Genomic DNA, 21611 nt, shown 5'->3' with positions numbered 1-21611 from the left:
CATCGAAGCAGCCGGCTTGCTGAGGGACGGGCTCTGGGCCTGGTGAGGGACATCTGACCCAGAATCTGGGAGGGGGGGCCAGGAACTGTGGAACTCTTCCCGGAGAAGCTGATGTCCACCTTTAACCCCAACAGGTCTTAGAACTCAGCTAGGAGAGAGGAAGGGCATCCCAGATGAAGGAAGCAGCATGGGCGGCCTGGCTCATTTGGGAAACTTCACTGTGTCTGGAGCCCAGAGAGGTGGGGGAGTAGGGGTGGGGGGCAGATGAGGTTGAAGAGGGAGACAGCGCCAGGAGAGCAGTGGGAGCCCCAGAGGAGTTTAAAGCAGGAGATAAAGGGGGTCAGATTTGAGTATGGGCTCCAGCCTGCTGGTTGCAGTAATGGCCTGGTGGAGACCTGCTCAGGGGCTCATTCATTCATTCAACAAGGGCTCAACCAGGCATCAGGCCCTGTGCTGCTGCGGGGGTCCAGGTGAGGGGCTGTAGTGGCCTGGATGGTGGCCAGGATGGAGAGAAGGGGCAGAGATTCTGGGGAGGCGCTCCCACTGTGTTACACAAACACATCCTGGCAATTCCCAAACTGGCATCTGGTTCCTGGACCAGCTGTGTATGAATTTGGAAACTGGGGACCTGTTATTTCAGGGGTGGACAGCTGATTGGCGGGGCTGAGCCCAAGCCTCAGGGGCCCCCAGAGGCAGCCATTCCTGGAGACCCACCCAGAGCAGCACAGCCCCCCCGTCTCCTTTCTCCCCCTGCCTTTGCCCCAGGCTCCAGAAAGCTTCCCCGCAATGGTGGCTGATAACCTTTCCAGCAAGGGGGTGAAACACCCCGGTTTCTTTTCCTAAGTGACTCCTGTAGGATCACACAGGAGCCAGAGGCCCAGCTGGGACTCAGAGTTTGTGCTTATTTCCTATTTCTGTGCTCCTCTCCCTCTCAGGTTGCAGGCTCTTTGGGTGTAGGAACTGTCTCCTCCATTTGACTGTGGGTTTTCTGAGGGTGTCTCCCCCAACACATCAGGAGCTTTCCGGAGGGTAGAAGGAAGAACGGAAATGCAAGTCAGGGAAGCTGTTTTGCTACCATTTCATAGTTGTTTGAATTTGTGAAAAATCCTGTATTTGCCTCAGTCTCCTCATTTGTAAAATGGGGTTAATGATAACACTACCTGTTGTGAGGATTAAAAGACATAAGATAGAAGAGACATTAAAAGAGCCTTGGGGGTATGGGCAGGACAGAAATACCAAGCACAGACCATGAAAAACAGCTGGAAATGAGAGCAAAGGGAACCAAACTGTAGGCTCCATGAATAGGATCTCTGTTCATGTGACACGCTGCAGTTTTCCAGGTGGCTGGGACAGAGCCTGGTCCATGGTAGGTGCTGGGTGAACATTAGTTGAAGGAATGAATGGAGAGTACAGGTGGCAATGGTGGAGAGCAGGGTGCCAACTCACCACCAGGGCGGGAAGGCTTCCAGGAGGGGGCAGGGGAGGGCCCAGGCCTAGAGGGCTGCTGGGAGTAGGCGTGTCTGCCTCAGAACTCATGAAACTCTGGGGGTTCAACAATACACCCCCGTAGTTCTGACCAGGTTATGAATGTGGTGTCAACAGTGGGATTTCCCTGCCAGGGTCCTCTCCCTCGACTTCTAAATCACTTCCTCCACCTGCCATCCCCCAACAGCTCATGGGCACAGTGACAGTGACAGGAGGGTTCACGCCCCTCCACACACGGTACCGCTTCTCTGCTCTTGATTCCTCAGGAATCCCTCCTGGGCTCCACCCTCTGCTCCAGCTGCTGTCCCACCTTGTTTCCAGACCTTTCACTCAGAAAGCTCACCACTTACCTTAGCCGCAGTAGACCAAAACTACACCTTAACCCCAGCCTTCCCTGCTTCTATCATCTATGAGCAACTCTGCGAAGCTGTGCCTGGTCAAGTTGTACTCTCTGAGCTTTCATCTCCTTCACAGCAAAGGGGGCCAAAAGCCCTGTGCCCCGGGGGGTGCTCCGAGCCGCTTGTCAGAGGGCTTTGTGAGAAGGCCAAGTGCCACGGTAGTAAATAGAATTGTTACCTTGAGGCTGGAAGGGGCTAAAGCAAAACCAGATAAGTTTGAACCTGTGTGTGTGTGTGTGTGTGTGTGTGTGTGTGAGAGAGAGAGAGAGAGAGAGAGAGAGAGAGAGAGAGAGGAAAGTGGAAAGATGTTTTGGCAAAGGGATGGATGGTATCAAGTCATTACAGAACCCGTTGATATTTTAAACACATATGATCCTTTATAAACGCAGCCACACCCTCATGAAAAATGTGCTTCATTCCTGAAATCACAGAACTGTAAACTTTTCCCAGCAGACTGAAGATTTTAACCAATGTCCTGTGTGGTGTGGGAAGGGGACCCTGACACTGCTGTGGAAGAGGCCAATTTCTAAACCGTTGAGACCACAAAGTCTGACAAATCTTCCTGTTAAATGGATGCATATGGGCCCAGCTGAGCCTGTCCACTCTTCTTTCACGTCCTTTCCAGCCCACAGTGCCCAGCCCTTGAGCTCAGAAGGCCTGATCTCCGGGGTCCTTCCCTGGCCCACCTTCCTGAACACAGAGGCCCTTTCAGGGGACGCCAGACGTGCCACAACAGAGCAGGTGATTGTTAGCTGGTCATGGGGGCTGCATGGGTTTGAACCCAGGCTCACCATCTATGGAGATCTTCCCTAAGTCACCTTTCTGTGCCCGTTTCCTCGCCTATAAAATGGGGATGTAATACCCACCTCACAGGGCTATTGCAAGATCAAATGAGTCCATTCACATACTATTGAGCATAAAGCGTGTAGAACGGGGTCTGGCAGACTGGCAACATGAGCTGCTAGCCACGGTCCCCCCACTCCTCTCCCCTGTCCTCATTCCAACCTGTTAACTGTCACCTCCTCCAAGAAGCCCGCCCTGACCCCATCTTACGTAGCCTGCCCCTTCTCCACCTCCCCACCTCTTTCATTTTCTTGTCCCTTCCAGACCACCCCAGTTCTCCCCTTGACTCTCAGGCTGTCCTCAGTCCTCCCAGACTGCCCCCCCCTCTTGCCCCCAGCCCCTCTCCCCCCACCCTGCAATAGCACGCATCAGACTGGCTTGTCCATCTCATGTTTTATTGTAAAAATGTTAAAATAAATTACATTTGACATCATTGCCAGTATGTACATACAGTGTGTGTGATTCCAGGACAGCCAGCAACACCCCAGCCAAGTGGGGTCAGGAAAACTAAGACGAGCTCGTTAAAACATTTCACAGAAAAACAGAAGGCCGCTCCTTCCCACCCTGATGCTGGGCCATCATACCCCTGGGTTATAGGCTAAGTGGGGATGGGTGGGGTTCTGGCCCTCTTTGGTCCTGCAGCATTGGGGAGGGGGTTGAGAGGCAGAGAGGGTGTCTGGGTGGCACCTCCTGCCCAGCATCCAGTCGCCTGCGACCAATGCCCCTCCCCAACTCTGACACCATGACCTTGGCTGAGGTCACCGAGAAAGGCCCAACTGGGTTGGGGGATAGGAGGGTGAACGTTGGACATCCCGATCCTTGGGACCCCACTCTTGCACCTTTTCTCCCCTCTGGCTCTGAAGCCAACGAGATAAAAAAGAAAACAGCAATTCATTTAAAAACTAACAAAACACAACATGCAGGGCAGAGTGGGCTGGCCCAAGGGTGCACCTCACGAAGAACCCAAGAACTCTGCCAGCCCCTCACCAGAAACAGTCCATCTGCAGTTTCACATTATCTTTTGCTCCTCCCATTGCAAATCCTTTCTTTCTTACACAGACAGACGGACAGAGACACACACATACCAAACAGCAGCTGGAGGGAGGAGGCTGATTCACATATTTGGACATTCCCCACTTGTGAGCCAAGAGTGATCTGGGGAGCGGTGAGGTCACGGGACGGAAGGGTGGAGGCAGGTTCAGCCGGAGCTGAGCCCACTCCTGCAGCTCCCCCGCTGCCAGCTCCAGGAGCCCCAGCCTCTCTTTCTGCCACCACTTCCTGGGAGGCAGAAGCCCACGCCTGCCATTGCTTGGCCAAAGGGTGTCTGGGACAGGCAACCGGACTCTGGGCTGCGCTCCATCCCAGTAAGTCCACACAAGGGCTGAGATGCTGGGCCACACTTGGGACTTACTCTGAGTCCCCCGTAACGGGAGTGTTTCAGCACCTGCCTGTTAGCTCCCCTTCCCCAGATGGCCTCCTCCCTACTGAGGTCTGCAGTATGGGCGACAGCCAGGCGGACGAGGTGGGACTGGGGGACGGTTAAACACGTGCCCCAGGCGGGGCCCCACTACTGCTGAGGCGCTGAAGTGCCCAGCCCCCAACCCCACCAGGGTCTTACACCACCCTCACCCTCTCTCTGGCTCAGTGCTGGGCGCACAGGAACTTGTTAATACTGGTGAACTCAAACGGCCAAGGCCCCCAACCTAAGAGAACCGTGAGACAGTCTTAACCGAATGACTGGGCAACGACCCACGCAGGTGCAGGCCTCCCCGGGATCAGTCCTGCCAGCCCACGCGTCCATGAACCACCAGATCCCCCAACCATGCTCAGGACAGATGCCTCCCGCTGCCAGGGCGCCCGTTCCGCTGGTGAACAGAGGCCCGGTCCTGGGTGTCCCATGTCTGACCGGTAGCATCTAGCTGCAGGGGATGAAGGTGAGGAAGGCCCCTGGCCCCCTACTCCCAGTTCCAGGGCCACACCCCACCAGGGGCCAGGGTCCCAGCCACAGTAGGACACCCCAGGTTGAGGAGAAGAGAAGCCATGGAAGGTGGGGTGGGGAGCCGGCCCCACCTCACGTGCCTTTGGGGCAGTTTGCCTTGCTGTACTCGTTCATAAGCTGTTCGTAAGGCACGGAGAGCTCTGACTCAGTGCTGGTGAAGGTGGACTCGTCCGACGAGGGGAACTCGCCCAGGTTCAGGGGCACCTCGGCCGGGGCCCCCTCCTGGGGCCTCTCCTCCCCAGCCAGGTTGTCCTCCAGTGAGGACTTGGAGGTGTCCTCGTCCGAGAGGCCGGCCTCCTCGTTCACAAAGGTGATGCTGACGTTCTGGAAGATGAGCGGGTGGTAGTCCTGGGCGTCCCACGGCTCGCCCTCCTCGCTAATGCGGTCCAGCTGGTTAATGAGCACCTCAGAGGTCGGGGAGCCCTCCTCGGGGGGCCCCGCCCCGGCCTCCTCGCCGGGTGGCCGAGACACATGGCCTTTGCTCCTCAGCGTCTGGGACACCTCTTCCAGGCTGGGCACCCGGTTCTTGGAGTAGACCACCAAGGGGGTCAGGGAGGTGGGCAGGGCTGTCAGCCCACCCCCCTGGGGCCCCAGGCCCGGCCCTGGGACCCGCTCCCCACCGCCGCCCGTCTTCATTGCCTTCTTCCCGATCTGCTTGATGAGATCATTGTAAGTCTCCTCCTTTTTCGACAGAAAACTGAAGATGTTGACGTCCTTGGACGCCGCACCCCCTGCCACCTGCAGGGCCTTCCTGGAGTGTGGGGAGCTCTCGAAGGACTCCTTCCGGCGCCGCCGCCGCTTCTTAATGGCCTTGTGCACCTCCACAAACATGCTCACCTTCCAGTTGACAAAGAGGGAGAGCCAGGCCAGCCCCAGGTAGATCCAGAGCTCCACGAAGTAGCGGTACAGGGCGTGGTAGTTGGCGCTGGGGTTCACACCTGAGGACGGGTCAGGAAGCCCAGAGGGTCAGGGAAGGGCCAGCGGGGACCCGGAAACACACAAAGGCCAAAAGCCGTGTCACCTGAAAGTGGACACAGCGCAAGAACACAGAACACCGATGCGGATGCACCAAGAAAGAAAGGAGGCCTGTGCTAGAAGCCGGACACCCCATCGTCCTGAGAACCCTGGTCTGGTCACTCATGTGCCTGTCCCAGACCCCTGCCTGAGCTTCCTCAACTATCAAAGGTCAGGAGAGTGTCTCCCTGGGGTGGGGGAGCTTCAAGGGGGAGGGGCTCTGGGGAGGCTGGTGATGGAGCCAGCACTCAGGTCAGGAGCTAAGCCATGAATGTCGGCCTTTCAATGATTCACCGACACTGACACTTGGCTGCTTTGTGTACTTTTTGGGTGTACGTGTTACAGTTCAGTTAAAACCTGGATAGAAATTAAGTGACAGGGCAGCTGGCATCCTCCTGCTGGGGATGGACTCACTAAGTTAATATAAGTGAGGCTGACAGTTGGGCCTGGGATGTCCAAGAGCACGGGTCCTAGCAGGAAATATCCTGGACGGCCTTGATTCTCCTTCTGGTGACGTCTGGCCTGCCTCCTGACTTCCTGTATCTACCCTCGTCCTACTGGTTCCTCCTATGGCCTGGAGGGCTCTGCCCTCTCCACACCCCCACTTCCGTGGCCAGGCTCCAGACACCTGCTCCAGGGAGCCCTCCCAGGTCACCCTGCACAGCTCTGGTCACTCCCCTACCCTCCAGGATCACGGAGATTTCACATTACACTTCCAGGCATGTTGATCCATATTATTACGTATCCTGTGTCCCCCTTCCTGCCCTGAGACTGGGAGAAACTTGGAAAAGGAACTGGAGGAAGGGGGCCACTTCCGGAGTAGGGCTCCCTTAGAGCAAGGGCTATAACCCCCTCATCAGACTGGAGGGAGTCTGAAGGCAGGGCTGTCTCCCTTGCAGCCAGGAGGTGCTGTCAATCTTGCTCAGGACTCCGGTCCTAAGGCTATGATGACAACCGGGGCACACTAATATAACCGGGCCCTATCCACTGCACTCATGAATAGCAACTCATTTGATTGTCCAAAACCCTGTGAGGTATATGCACCGTTACTTTTTTTTTTTAAACCAATTTTACAGATGGGGAAACTGAGGCAGTGGTTTGGTGTCTTGCTGGAGCTGAGAAAGTATGATTAAACACCCTTCTGTGCTTCCCTGATACGAAGGGTCCTCCTTAGCCTGCTCTGGGCCCCAACAGCTGGACAATGGCAGGGTTGTGCCTCCGTCTAAATTTATCTCTCAAGACAGCAGGCTCAGATCTGCCAGGGTCAGTGGAGTGTTCAGGCCTCTCTTTCCTGCTTCTCCCACCCACTCAGCCGCCCCCTCCCAGCATTCCGAGTCTCCCCTTACAATGGGGCAGGAGGGTAGTGACCTGTCCCTGGCCCTAGGAAGGGGGAGGGGAGAGATCGGAGGTCCTGGAGCAGAGGTGAAGGTCAGCTGGGCAGGGCAGCAGGCACTGAGGGAGCAGCCACTGGGCCAGTGCAGCCAAAAGGGGTGTCAGGAAGATTAAGAACCAAGATGCTGTGCAGGCCACAGGCACAAGGACATGAGTGGCTGGAGCTGACAGACAAAGGGGCCAAAGAATCTTATCGCCCGTGTGGATTAAGTAGGGGAGGAGTGGGAGGGAGGGAGGGTCCGGGCCCCGAGGGAGCAGGGCAGCTTGGGGGAAGGCCTCTCTGGTCTTTAAGCTGCCAGTGGCAAGAGCAAAGTTTCTGGTCTCTGAGCCAAGCGTCCAGCACAGCCCCCTCAGCGCCTGGGAATGATGGGAGGAGGCAGCTGTGACGTGGACCCTGTAGGCAGAAGGCTCTACCTCCAGCCCCCAGTGCGCCTAAGCACCTAAGCTCAGGAGACGGGGGAGAAGAGAGGAAGAGACCAGACGCCAAACACGAACAGAGAAGAAGGAGGGAAAATCCACGTTCCAAGAAAGAGAAATAGAAAACGTCTGCAATTATTCTGTGCCTTGGTTTCCTCTTGCAACTGGCAGGGTCCCACTGGGTGGAGGCCCAGGACACTGGACGCCTACCAGGGCCCCCGGTAAAGGCCAGCTGCATTGAAATTGGAGGAGAAGCAGAGAAAGACAGGGTGGGGAGGCAGAGGAAAGGGGCAGGACTCACCGGCCACGAAGTCGCCGAAACCGATGGTGGAGATGGTGATGAAGGAGTAGTAGAGGCCCTCGATGTAGTTCCACTCCTCTGTCACCATGAACACGAAGGGTGGGATCACCAGGTGGACCAGCACGCCCCACAGGATGAAGATGGCCGTGCACGTGATCTGCGCCTTGCGCTGAGGGGAAAGGGTAGGGAGACCAAGTCAGACGGTGGTGGAGACCGGGGGGAGCCCAGCAGAGCACCCAGAGGGCCGAGGAGGCAGCCAGAGGTGAGGCCGGTTGGGCGCCAGGCCTGGGAGGCTCACTGCCCAGGGGAGGGGGCTGGTGGTGATGCTCCCAGCCTCACCCAGGAGGGCAGCGGGCTCTGAAACTGCTCCCCTGCCACCTGTCCTGACACTTCTGTCCAATTCTTAGATCCTTCCCACCCCCTCATCACCTGCCAGGGTCCCCCCATCTCTGCCCAGGACCTAGGGGTGGGGACATACCAGGCTCACGCCTCTCTTGGTGAGGAACTGGCCCAGCCTCTTGGCACGTCCCCCGAAGAACTTGCCCAGGGCACTGATCCATGTCAGACAGAGCGGCACCCCAAAGAGACCATAGAAGACACAGAAGAGGCGCCCGGAGGGGGTCTTGGGGGCCACGTTGCCATAGCCTGAGGAAAAAGAAGAGAGTGAGGCCAACAGAGCCACGGCGGGGGTGATGGACCCAGACTCGGAGTGGCACCTGCCTCGGCCGCCCCCGCCACACACCCAGCCCGAGAAAAGCCCATTCCCTAAGACCACGTGACACTGATTAATATCAATGCTTCAGAAATGAAATTTCCCTTGACCATGCTACGATCAGGATCATTTATAGCAATTATAACGGTATGTCTCCTCCGTCAGACTGGGAGCTCTCTGAAGGCGGACTAAGCCTCCACCATTAGCAAGTCCTCCACGAGTCCGTATGGCACCCTTGAGCAAGTTACAAGGTACAAGTTAGTAGTTTCTCTGGGTAGACACCCCAGAAGCACTGTGGTAGATGGTCTCCAAAGACGGTGATTCTTAATTCCGTCCCTTCTTATGCTCACATCCAGCTGGCCTCTGATTCCCCTCCCTCTGAATCTGGGCTTTAGTGACCTGTTCGTGGAATGTGGCAGAAGGGACCCTGAGTCAGTTAAGTCCTTATCAGAAGCCTTGTTGCTTCTCCCCTTGATCTCCTGAAATGCTCGCTTTGGGGAGTCTCCCTCTTGAAACCCAGCTGCCATACTGTGAGATGCTCAATCACGCCCAGCTAAGCTCCCCAGCAACAGCCAGCACCAACTACCAAACATGCGCTAGAAGAAGCCATCTTGGACTTCCAGCCAACCGGGCTTTTTTTTGGATGACCACGGCCCCAGCCACTCCAACTACCGCGGCATCAGAGACCTCAAGCAAGAACCAACCAGCCAAACCCCATCAACTCACAGAATGGCCAACAATAATACTAAATTGTGTTTTAAGCCACTGACTTCTGAGGTGGTCGGTGATACAGTCATAGATGACCAGAACAGACACCCAGACTGGCGAATAAGCACGGGGTGCATTTGTGCAGTGAGCAACCTGCTCGAACTCTGGCTGTCAAGCTGTGTTGTTTCTACTCCAAAGCCCAGGTCAGGACTTCTAGAAAACAGTCTCCTAAGCATGGCCAGTCCCCAAGGACTTACTAAATCTCCAGGGACGTGTCAGAAGGACAGAGTGCAGCTGGCCTGATCTTAACCTCGACAAGGCCATGTGACCAGAGCTGGACTCTTACAAGATTCTGGGGAGCTCGGACGTGGAAGTAGGTATCCTGAAGGTCCCAGAAGACTTACCGATGGTGGTAATGACCGTGGCTGCAAAAATCATTGCGTTGGGCCAGTTCCAGTTGTTGAAGGTCTGGTTCCCTGTGATGGCCACACCCTGTCCTGCAGCGTCAGATACTATCTAAAAAGAGAGACACGATGAAGGTCAGAGAAGAGGTCAGCACTTTATAAACTTCCTTATAAGCATTCTTATTTAATCATCACAATAACAAAGTGACAGTTACTGTCTCCAATTTATAGGTGGTGAAACATTTTATAGAGGATCAGAGAGGTTAAGTGATTTGCCCAAGGTCACACAGCTGGTAAGAGTATGAACCCTGGCAATCCGGCTCCAAAGTGCCTTCTCTCACGGAGCCAGTGCTTCTCAAACTTACTAGAATCACCTGGAGGACTTCTTAAGTACAGCCTGCTGGGCCCCACCTCCAGAGGTTGATTCAGTAGGTCTGGGAGGGAGTCAGAGAATGTGCATTTCTAACAAGGTTCCAGGTGATGCTGATGTTGTGGTCCCGGGACCACAGTTTGAGAACCGCAGCAGACTCTTCTGCCTCTGAAAGAAGGCAGATGTGATGCAGACAAACAGGAGGACCTCCGGAAAAGCATTCTACTGCAGGGTTGGCCTGGGAGGGACCGCCCCCCACACCCGACATGCCTTTCACCCCCACTGTCAGGACACCTGCTAAGGTCAGCTCGGTAAGCTCTTGGGTCTGTCCTCCGAGGGCGGACATATCAGCTGGCCTCCTTTCTCCCATGCCTGGGACTGTCCTCTCCCCCCTACAAGCTCCCCCTTCCCTCCCTTCCCTGGATCCCTTTCTCTCTGCCCTGGGCTGAGCAACTTCAAGGTTTGGGCCAGGACAGGTCATCAGAAGGTGGTGTGTACTTTTCAGGGTGACAAATTCATGCTACGAGTCCCCACGGAGCTCCCGGCAACTATGGGTAGCAGCAGGTGAGAGGTCACCTGAGGAAGTACACTGGGAGGCACCCAGAGAGGCCTTCCTTAACTGTTCCAGGAACACAGGCAGCTGCCAAACCTGCTCACCGCCCAGGCCCTGCCTGTACCCCATCCTCCTGAGCTACCTCCCTTCACCCACACCCACCACTGGCAGGACCCGGACCTCAGAAGGTGGCTCCCGAGGAGGGGCCAGGATCCACTCTCAATTTGGGGTCCTGCCCCTGCCCCCTAGGAGAGCCCCAGGATGGACCAGCTAAGAAACCAGAAACTCAGCCAAATTGCCTCTAAAAATCAAGCCTAGGACCGAGAAAAGACAGAGGAGTGAAGGATGGAAGCAGGAGGGAGATGGAAAAACCGGAGTTCTCCCTGCGGCACGACTGAAGTTTGGTGAGAAAAGAGGGAAGGGTGGGTTGTCCTGAAGGAATGTGCAGTTTGCAGCGGCAGGCCTGTGTAAACGGATCTGCAGACTTTGTAAGGAATTTTCCATGATGACGTGCTCATCTGACAGGCCGTCAAACCACAGGGCTCACCGCCCTGCCTCCCCCTGCTATTTCCTGAGCATCTCTCTGCAAAGCGGGAAGTGGGGACGGCTGCCTTCACCTGCCCTCAGAGAGCGGCCGCCAAGCCGGCCAGGCCACTTCCACGCAAAAGCACCAGGACGTTCAGATACGAAGAGGCCAACGGGTCTATCCTGTTGGAGGTGCACCCAAAAGGTTTTCTAAACCATGAAATCCACGTTCGAAACAGGAGAATGAAAAGTCCCAGGGCCCTGGATGTTAATGTTAAACAGATGGCAGGGAAAGCAGAACTACCCGCTCCCTTTGGCCACAGCCTTTGTTATCTCAGATATCCATCTTCGGGTGGGGGCGGGGCATGGGGGGGGTTAGTGCAGCATTGTCAGGAAGCACAGCCCAAGACGGATGACAACTGACCAGGAAATCATGGGCCTGGGGCACCACCCCTGGTCATCCCCATGGAATCCCGGAGGAACAGGAAAGATGTCAGAAGACAAGTTGCCCCCCGCCACCCTACCCCGCCTTCTCATACGAACGAAAAGGGTGGATTCTAGAAACTCAAACCTGAACTCTTGCTGACTCTTCTTTGGAGACAGCAGCACGTTTGGCATATTCAAAGAGGAAGTGGTGGGCACTGGAAGCTACTAGCACAGGTTCACCAGAGCAAGTCATGCTCAGCTAAGTGCATCTCCCACTCCAAAGAGTCTGCAAAGCCTTGAAGTTCAGTGGAATGCAGTCAGTCTGGATAGCAGCAAGGCAACTGAACAGATGGGCTTAAAGATATTCACGTGGACAAGACAGAGAAATGTAGGGAGGAACCGGGGTTAATCCGGGTCCACGTAAAGGCAGATAAACAACCCCAAGAAGTACTGATAATTATCTGCCTGGCCTGAGGTCTCCATTAAGCCAAAGGCCAGGCCTCTTCAGTCCCTTAATCTACAACACAGTAAGGACGAAGATGGCTGACCAGTTTAATCTGCAAAGGATGCAAAACTGGGACAAGGCTGGGATGGGAAGATAGCTAACACACTGCAACGGCAGTTTGGGACTCAAAATCATCTGGACTGGAAAAATGGGCCCGAACTAACAAGATATGGCTGTCTTTTAAATTTTTCATGTCTTACACTTTGGGTTAGAAGGCACTGACCCATACAGGGTTGAAAGGGAAAGTCCTTGGGTTTCAGCTGACCACAAACCAACAAACACTGGTATGGCTGCCAAAAAAAAGCAAATACAATCTCGGGCAGTGTCAATACCTTATCTCTTCAGGGCTGGGAGGCAACGAGCCCACTGTCCTCTGTAGGTGAGGCCACATGGGGGGCACTCTGCTCCATTCTTGGGTGTCGGACTTCATGATATGTTAACCAGTGGGCCAAGGTGCCAGAGGGAACGGGGGTGGCTGTTTTGGATAACGAGCTACCTCAGAATGGATTGCCCTTGGCAGTCCTCCATTTGCGATCATGGAAAGTGTTTAGACCCAGGGAGACCAGCACACATCAGCGATGGTGAAGGTGTGACTGGAACAGGGGTTCTCAACTGGGGTGGTAGCACCCTCTGGAAGTGTTTGGAAATGCTGCCTGAGTACGTGCCTTGTATGTGCCGGGCACTGGTCCGGGCACCAGGGGGAGAGCAGTGAAGGGACGAAATCCCTGTCCTCCCCACACATCTACTCTAGTGGATGCTGGGGGTGCTCCTGACATGAGGCGAGCAGGGACCAGAGAGGTGAGATGCCCTGCCACCCACAGGACAGCCCCACACGCCACGTCCACGCTGCCCCCACTGAGATAACACTGGATGGATTGCCAAAGGTGATCTGCGACTTGGGAATCGCTTAGTAAGGGCTAAGGAGACAACAAACGTAAGAGCTGGCAAAACAGGGTAACTGAAGAGGGCATTATGGTTGGGAGCTTTGCAGTAGAAAAGCTGGCTTCCTGCTCTTCACCCCACCAAGGATGTGTCCTTTGGGGCACAGCCCTCAGACCCAGCCTCTGCCCTGGGTTATCAGGGAGCCACAGCCCCACGTGCTGTCCCCCTGACCTCCATTATCTCTCCATGGTCACCCAGAGGGGGGGCAGACAAAGGGGACATTCTGAAGGGCCCTAAGTCCCCCAGGGCCAGAAGCACCACTCACCCTGACAACAGGCCAGTGGCGGTAGTTATGTCCACTGGTCAGGTCAGGAGACTGTGGCTGAGAGGTTAACTGGCAGAACTGGGCCAGGTTCTAGACTGTCTCTTGCAAGTCAACCGGGCTCCCCACCTCTCTCCCTTCGCTGCTCTCCCTGTCCCTGGACGCCCCCAGCACCCCTGTTGTTGCCTTCTCTCTGCCCACGGGTCCCAAGCAGCTGGCCTGGGAATCAGCCTGGCTCCATCCCAATGCTGGGGAGACAGGCAGGATTTTAGGGCTGCTGTGCATCGGACGCCTCTTGTTGGGGCTTTTCTATATGTTCCCTAACGGGCTCTTCCTGCGATTCTGCCAGGCATCACTTGACAGAGGAGGAAAGCTAGGCTTGGGGAGCAGAGGTCCGCATGTGAACTTGGGCTGCCTGCTCCCTGCTCCCACCCCGTGTTGCTGTGGCTTCAGTCGGAACACCTCACTGGTTACGGTCAGGGTCCCACTGGCTGGTGGAGAGGTCCCCCAGAAGAGAGGGGCTTGACCCAGGACTGAGGCCATCCCTGGGTGAGGGGGAGCCACTGGACACAGCATCCCGTCCCCCGGGGTTAGGGAAACAGCTTTCTCAGGAGACGGCCCCTGTTCGGTCACAGGATTCTTTAACTTGGCTTCCAAATTCACACAAGACAATATCTTCATTTTCCACATATCCCTAAAGAGTGATGGGAGAGGGGGATGCCGCACACAGCCCAGGCCCGGCTCTGGTTTGAGGATGGAATAGAGCTCTCCTCCCCGCCTGTCACCTTCATAATAAAGCGGCTGTGATTTACTGAGAGGTGACTATGCACCAAATGCGCTGAGCACTTTAGGTGCCTTCAGCTCATCTTTAAGCAGGAAAGAATCCTGCTGGGAAGACACCATCATCTTTTCCATTTTGCAAACGAGGACTTAAGTCTGAGAAGTTAAGAAAGTAGCCTAAGGTCGGGATGCTAAAAGCAAGGAAGCCAGGAGTAGAGCCTGCCTCATCTGGGCCCTGGCCGCTGGTACCCCACCCCTGTCCCACACAGGCCACAGGAAGGAGGCCAGTGCATACCTCCACCCCTTCGCACCACCTGGAAAAACAGTGCCCTCCACTCAGACCTGAGCCCTCCGGGAGGAGACATTCCCGCCCCTGCCTGTGGCTCAGGCAACATGCTGCCCCAGACACCACCCTCCCAGAATCTCGCTGTCCATGCAATCTGCATTCCCCACGGCGCCTCATCCCCCAGGGGTCCGGGGTTTCCTGTGCAGAGGCAGTGCCAGGCCTCCCCATCCTGGAGATTCATTCTGCAGAGTTGCAGGGAGGGCACATCCCGTACCTGGTGCCCACCTGCAGACACGGGCAGCGGGGCTGAGGTCGGGCCTTTGCCTTCATCAGGCCAGTGGGGAAAACAAGTCCAGGTGGCAGCCTGCCTGCGGACAGCAGCTAGGGCCACCCACAGGGCCACCGCCCTGCCTGCCTCCAGCTCCCGCGGCAGACCTCACGCTCAGGTCACAGGGGCCCCTTCCTGCCATGTAGGATCGGCCTCCAGGATGCCCTGGATGCCAGCCTCCACCGGATCCGCGCTGCGTCAAGGTACACAAGCGGACGCCCCTCACCATCCTTGGCTGCATCCATCCCTAATTCATTCCGCCTCCGTTCACTTGGTCCCTCCGGCCTGGAAGGGGAATGAGACCAATGTCATGTGTGCACGGTGCTTGGCGGAGTAGGAAGAGCCTTTAATGTCCCTCTCACCTGGCCCTCCCAGCCACCTTGGGAGGTGGGCAGGGCATGGTGGATTCCTCCTCCTTTCATAGATGATAGCTCCTATCTGAATAGTAGCTGATATCTGAGCACCTATTTTATGACAGGCACAATCACAGCACTTTAAATCACTCGGCTTGTTGAGTCTTTACAACCTTGTAATGTAGGTACTCTCACCTCCATTTACAGCTGAGGAAAATGAGGCACAGAGGCTAAGTAACTTGCTAGGCAGTGGTGGAGCCGGAGTGTGAACCCAGGCAGTCTGGCTCGTAATCCCTGTGCTGTCCACAGCTGGGGAGAGGGGACAGGGGGTGCAGGGTGGGCTTCTCAGCTACACAACTGAAGCCAGGTCTCTAGAACACAACCAGGCAAACGCAAGGGAAACGTCCATGGGAATGCAGAGATCACCCCCCAGAAGGTAAGCTCCATGAGGGCAGGACTTTTATCTGCGGTACCCCCAGAGCCGAGGACACTGCCTGGCACATAGTAGGTGCTCAACAAACATTTGTTAAAGAAGTGAGTAAACGAACTTGAATGAATGAGGATATCTTCTCTGACCTCGACTGACTCACCCTCTCATGTCCTTCCTTCAACACCTTCCTAGCATTATTCTGCAGGTGGATTTAATAAATTCATCAGCAACAAGGGGCAGGGCTTTATCCAGCAAGAGGGCGGGAAGCACAGTCAGACCCCGGTAAGAGTGTGGCTGGTGGGGTCAGGGGGTGAATGCAGGGCATCCAACGTGTCAGGGGGGAGGGAAGGGTGGGGTCAGCAGGCTGCAAGAACAGAGGGCAGGGGGGCTGAAGGTCCTGGGGGTCGGGGGCTGGGAAGGGGTGAGGTGAGGGAGGTAAACAAAAGCCCCCTCGTCCAAGAGGGCAGAGCGGGTGGCAGTGGGGCTGGGAGAGTCCCTGGGGTGACTGGAGGGACTGTCCTTCCTGCAGGAAGGGGAGGCCTGCCCCCTCCAGAAACTCTCCTAGGGGGCTGTGGACGTGTGGAGAACAGGGAAAGGAATATAAAGGGGGGCGACAGGCCTCTCTCTCGAACCAGACCTGGCCCTCTCCTGGGAGAAGATCATGGAAATGTGGGGCTGACCTGGGTGTGACTTGGGCGGGGGGCGGTCCTCTCTCAATTGCTGGCACCAAGTCTCTGGGTAAATAACAGCCTATCAGCCTTAGTTCCTCCATCTGCCAAAAAGAGCACCTACCCCAAACATGAAAAGCACCTAGGACACTGGAAGCGCTGAATGAACGTACCTGCAGTCAGTGTCATGAGGAAACCAGACCCAGTGGTGACCCGACACCCCGGGGGGAAGACCGCTTGTCCCCAAAGGTAAATCAAAGGTCGAGGGGTTTACTTCTCTGCACCTGCAGGACAAGCCTGGGTGAGAACAGGGACACCGAAACTAGCAGGTAGGTGCTCCTGGGCCCCCGGACAGCGAGTCGGGGGACCTGGGGGTCGGGGTGTGTGTTAAGGCTCCCCCTGAGTTGGCAGAGGCACACCCAGGATGTGCCACCCCAACCGTCAGAAGGCCCATCTCTCCGGACCTCTGCCCGCCAGAGGCTCCCCGCCACCCTGGCCGGTTTCCCGCACAGCCAAGCAAGGCAGGCCGGCTGCGGAGGGAGCAAGGCCACACGCTGGTCCTCACGCTGCGTTCCCCAGGTGAGGCCGAGGCCAGGCGTGGTGGCTTCTCTGAACCCCAGTCCTGAAGCCCCCGCCAAGCTGCCCCCAGCTTCACAAGGCAGCCGAATGCCCATCCGCCCCCTGCTCTGGGCTGGGCTCTTCCTTCCTGTGTGTCCACACCTGTCTGCACGTCCATCTGTTATCTAACAAAGAGCCTCCTCAGGGTAGGGGCCAAGGGAGTTGGGGGCGCTTCTGAACAGAACAGACGGAAGTGGAGATTAGTAAACCTAACGCAGGCACTTTTCAGGCAAATATATTAAGAGTTTGGGCTCGTTCAGAACAATGTTTTTGACCTTTAACACCACGAACTGATGAACAGATAAAGGGGGCAGGGGAGGGCCCCAGATCCCATGTCCTGGGGCTCCCGCCGCAGTGTAAGGAGGGGGAATGGGCAGGCAGGGGGCTGGGGGTAGAGCTCACTCGTCCAGCTATTTGGCCAGCCGTCCCTCTGACCGTCTTTCGGGGACTGTTGGCAGACCCAAAGTACCTTGGCAAGAAGGTGAGCACCTGTTACCTCTCTTATTCCCAAGACGAATTAGAGGACTGAAGACTATTATCAAAGCCCTCAATTACCTTCACTCCCACTCCTCTCACTCTCCCTCTCTCCTGCTGACTCAGCTTCTCAAACCTTCCTAAAGCGGGGGCGGGGGAGGGGCATCGGAATTGTTTCCAGATGCTAAACTGAGGCTCAGAGACCTTGCATACCACCCGGTCCCTGAGGCAGCCGCTCTCATTCCCAGCTGCCCAATGGAACCACCTGGGAGTTTAAATAAATACCATGCCTGGGCCTCGCTCGCAGCTACTCTGTGCAGTGGACCTGGGCGCCGAGTGGCTAACAAGCTCCACAGGTGATTCATCCCCTCACCGCTGCCTAAGAGGGGGTGATGGGTGTGGGTGCCGGGCTCAGCCTTCCAGCTCCCCATCCAGGAGGGAGGATGCGCGGGCAGGGAGAAGGCATCCTCGGTATTCCTCCTGCCCTCTCCCTGCAGCCCAGGTGACCAGGTGTGGCTCGGAGGGCGGGCCCTGTTTATGAGTGGGGCACTGGCGAGGGCCCAGTGGTGCCACCCTGACACCTACACCAGCTGCAGGCCTGGCTCACCCGGGCCCTGTCTCTCCCAGGAGGGGAGCAGGTGGCTGCGGGTCAGGTGCAGCAGGGCCGCACCTCATCTCAGTTACGACCAGACCTGGGCTCTTGTAATGTGGACTTGGCAGACTTCTGGTTTGCTTATCTGCATTTTCAGTTTTGCTCCAATGCCTACCCGGATATTTATAATGTTTTTAGCTGAACGAAGGAAAGACAACTTGTTGGAGCCTCGGTTGGTACACTAGGAAGTCAATGTACAGCCAGGAAGACCCCGGTGTGGCTCACGTTGCTTACCGAGACCCTCCAGGAACCCTTGACTTCCGCCAACGTGACTTCTCTGTAAAATGAGGAGGTTGGCCTATGACTACAGGGGTCCCCCTGTCTGGGGACAATTCACATTTTCCTCTGCCTAGAACCACGACTTCAGGGCCCAGTTCAGCACCTCCCAAGCTCCAGGAAAATCCACAGCACATTCGAGAAAATACATTTTCATTCTCAGGACTCAGCTCACTGGTCACCAGCTCCAGCTCTTCCTGAGCCCCCGGCAAGCCGGGCTGCCCGAGTCAGAAGCGAGCCCTATTCCTCATTCCCTCCCAGATCCCACTGCAGGATGAGGAAGGCGCCTCACTTCGCCTTGGTCCCTAAAGTAACCTGCCTGGTGCTGGCCAGGCTGCCCTCCCTCAGCCCAGGGAGGAAGCAGCCAGCCAGAGGACGCGCCTGGTGTACAAAATACAATCCCCCCAACCCCAGAAACCCACACACCCTCATCAGGCAAGGTGGAAAGTGTATCCCACCCTCACCCTCAACGCACGCTTGAGGGGTCCCTACAGTACTGCTTCTTAACTTGGTTGCACGTGGAGATCACCCAGGGGGAGCCTGGGGAAATACTCATGCCTGGGTCCTACCCGCAGCGATTCAGACAGAAATGGCCTGGGGTGTGGACTGGGAGCTAGGATGCTTAAAAGCTGCCCCAGGTGACTCTAATATTACGTACAGCCGATTTCAAAACCACTGCCCCAGACCCGAACTACCTTCACTCCTTGTTAGGGGGAAGGCCTAGTCCAGCCCCACCCCAGGGGTCAGCACAGCAGCCATGGATGGATGACTGTCCTCCCATCCACCCTTGGGCTTCCCCTCCTGGGCCATCTCTCAGCAGCCTTTGCAGAGCTCAGAGGTGCTGCAAGGTCTCACGCTCACGGGGAAAGCCCGTGCCAGAGGTGAGCGCGTTTTCAGCAGAAACCTCTGGGTTTCCGACTTTCTCAGGCCCGGGAGCCCTGCTTGCACTCAGGAGGGACAATGAAAACAAGGCAGGTGACCCTGCCCCCATTGTTCTCAGGCTGGGACGGTAACATTCCCCCCTCCCCCGGGGCAGCTGGGCGCCCCTCCCATGAGAGCTGAGGCCAGGGCAGAGCAGTGCAGGGACTGGCTGCCCCCGCGGGTGGGCTGCGGGGGTTTGGCTAAAACAAACAGACAAGGGCTGGTGGGGCCTGAGCTCAGGATGGGACGTCAGCAAGTGTTCTCAGGCACCTGGAGGGCTGAGCTGATGAGTGACACTGGAAATCCCTGTGTGTGCAGACCCAGGGGACCTCAAGGACCCAGTCCCGGTTCCACAGTCCTGCTGCCTGAGAGCCGGCCCTGGGGAGTAGGAAAGAGCCCCCTCCCACCCAAACACACACACCAGATAACCCCCTGGAGCCATGTTCTGAAACTCCACCCCCTGCCTCATGTTCTGAAGCGCTTGGGGCAGGGGGAACGTGCAGTGAGGCTTAAATGACAAGAGGGGCACCTTTCATCCACCTGCAGCTTCCCTACCCCCAATTCACAACCACTGCCCTGCTCTGGGTGGCTGTGGCCCGACCCATGGCCTTGTGCTAGTATCTCTTCCCTCTCTGGAACGCTTGGCCTGGATTCATGACCTGGCCCCTCCTCTGCCCCCAGAATCCAGATCCTGGGAGTATCTGACATCTTTCTACTTTGACTGATGCCAACAGACATCTTCCTACTAGTGGGTCAACAACTCAAGGGCAGGAAATTACTCAGCCAGGACACCTCAAACATGCCAGGTGTGCAGATTACCCCCGTCCTTCCCCATAGGGGTATGGGTCACTAGGGAGAGACAGATCCATGCAGAGGATTCGGCTCCTGGCTTGTCCTTTCCAGGCAAGCCGGCAAACCTCTCTGGGTCCTGTTCAACTCCTCTGTAACAAGGCTGAGGAGGGCAAAGCCAGCATCTCCCTCCTCCTGGCCAAAACCCCATTCATCAGGCACCTTTCATACCTACCACTCCTCTGGCCCTAGTTTCATCTGAGACTCAAGACCCTGTGGGCAAGGCAAGCAAAATGGATATTGTTATTCCCATTTTGTAACTGAGGAAACTGACCAGAGAGGGCTAGTGACACAGAAGAGCTCACACAGCAAGCTGATGACAAAGCACAGAGAAGAACCAGCCGGAAGCCCTCTGACTCTCAGTTGAGGGCCCTTTGCACCAAACAAGCAAGCCACCCATCCCCCTTCCTGGGACAGGGCTCAGAAATGCCAACCAAAGTGGATCAGGGAAGGTGAGTGACAGGAGACAGGCAGACACGGGTGACAGGTAATGGAGAGCTATAAAAGGGTGTGCAGTCACACCCGTGGGTCTAATCCTGAGATGATTTTGGATGAGCGTATGCTTTGCTCCCCCCTCACCCAGAGATGCCTTAGGTTTACCCCAACCTGATAGTAGGGTGGAAGGAGCAAACACAGGAAGTCACCAGCCCCTCAAGGTTTCTAAAAACAGCCCTCAAGCAGGCCACAAAAGAGGTTGCAGGAACTGCTGACCTGCCATCTCCCCATCCTGGGCTGATGACCTGAAGGAGATTCATCAACAGCTCAGCAGCCCCACCCTGTCTGTGCCACCTTATGCTTCCCATTCTCCAGAGCCCCCGCCCACACATTAGCCTGGACGACACAAGCTGCTGATCCACTGCAAAATCACACACGTCAAGTTTGGGACCCTCTGCAGGCAGCACGGGGGCAGAGCGGGGAAAGGCCTGGCCTTTGGAGCAGACACACATGGGTTCGACTCCTGGCTCCATCGCCCACCAGCAGGTCACCTGGGGCATGTCCTCTCACCATCTGAGCTTCTCCTTCCGTCTCTGGAAAGCGGGGGTACCGAGACTTCCTTGGGTTGGGGTGCAGATTACGTGAAAATGCACAGCTTGGTGCTGGGCATACAGGATGCGCACTGGGTGGAAAAGTAAACTGGGAAGAACAGGGCGGTGGGGAGGCCACCTCCATTCCGAGGGTTTGTGCCCGGGCACATACCTCCAGAGCTGTGAACACAGAGCTGGCCAGTTGTCACCTGCAATGCCCTCCTTCCTGGCGACCACCACCTGGAAGATCAGGGCTTGGGATGGTACTTATCGCCCCATGACATTCTATCAGGTATCTGCTATCTGGCCTACTATTTATCTCCCCGGAAGGGACTACAGGCTCTGAAAGCAGAGATTTCACTCATCCCTCATTCCCAGAACAGAACCTGGCACCAGTAGGTACTCGATATTTGCCAAATGACGACTCAGTCTCTGAGATGTATGCCTTCCACAACCACGCTTCCAGGGCATGAAGATGGGCGAAGATGGGTGCTGGTGCTGTATTTAACATGGGTTCTGGCTGGATGAGGTGGGCAGTCCTGGCAGGTGTGGCCACCCGGGGTGATGGCTTTGTGTTTCTCTGCCCAGTGCCTTTTCCTCACCTCACCCCACCCTACCTGTCTGCCAGGCCAGAGCCCCCAGAGGTCCTAGCCCTGGTGAGTCAGCTGCACGGCAGACTTTGGAACCATCAGGAT

General features: G+C 56.4%; 1 protein-coding gene across 7 annotated transcripts in view; it reads right to left on the bottom strand.

The window, feature by feature from the left end:
• Positions 1 to 3109: 3109 nt before the first annotated feature.
• The window catches only part of KCNK5 (potassium two pore domain channel subfamily K member 5), a 36471-nt gene continuing 17969 nt past the window's right edge, over positions 3110 to 21611 (bottom strand). For 4 of the 7 annotated variants that reach the window (XM_029243153.1, XM_029243155.1, XM_029243154.1 and 1 more), the window contains 4 exons: positions 9674 to 9785; positions 8328 to 8494; positions 7850 to 8018; positions 3110 to 5663 (listed from right to left, as the gene is read on the bottom strand). In XM_029243153.1, coding sequence (XP_029098986.1) covers positions 4798 to 5663; positions 7850 to 8018; positions 8328 to 8494; positions 9674 to 9785 — 1314 coding nt within the window. In that variant the 3' untranslated portion in view covers positions 3110 to 4797. Of the gene's footprint in view, positions 5664 to 7849; positions 8019 to 8327; positions 8495 to 9673; positions 9786 to 10038; positions 14336 to 21611 lie in introns of those variants that run through there. The other 3 variants (XM_029243158.1, XM_029243159.1, XM_029243157.1) reach the window with 2 other exon arrangements.

This window comes from Monodon monoceros, unplaced genomic scaffold, assembly GCF_005190385.1.
Source record: "Monodon monoceros isolate NGI ecotype Baffin Bay Population unplaced genomic scaffold, NGI_Narwhal_1 Super_Scaffold_3, whole genome shotgun sequence".
Classification (NCBI taxonomy): domain Eukaryota; kingdom Metazoa; phylum Chordata; class Mammalia; order Artiodactyla; family Monodontidae; genus Monodon; species Monodon monoceros.
This window is presented reverse-complemented; position numbering and strand designations above follow the sequence as displayed.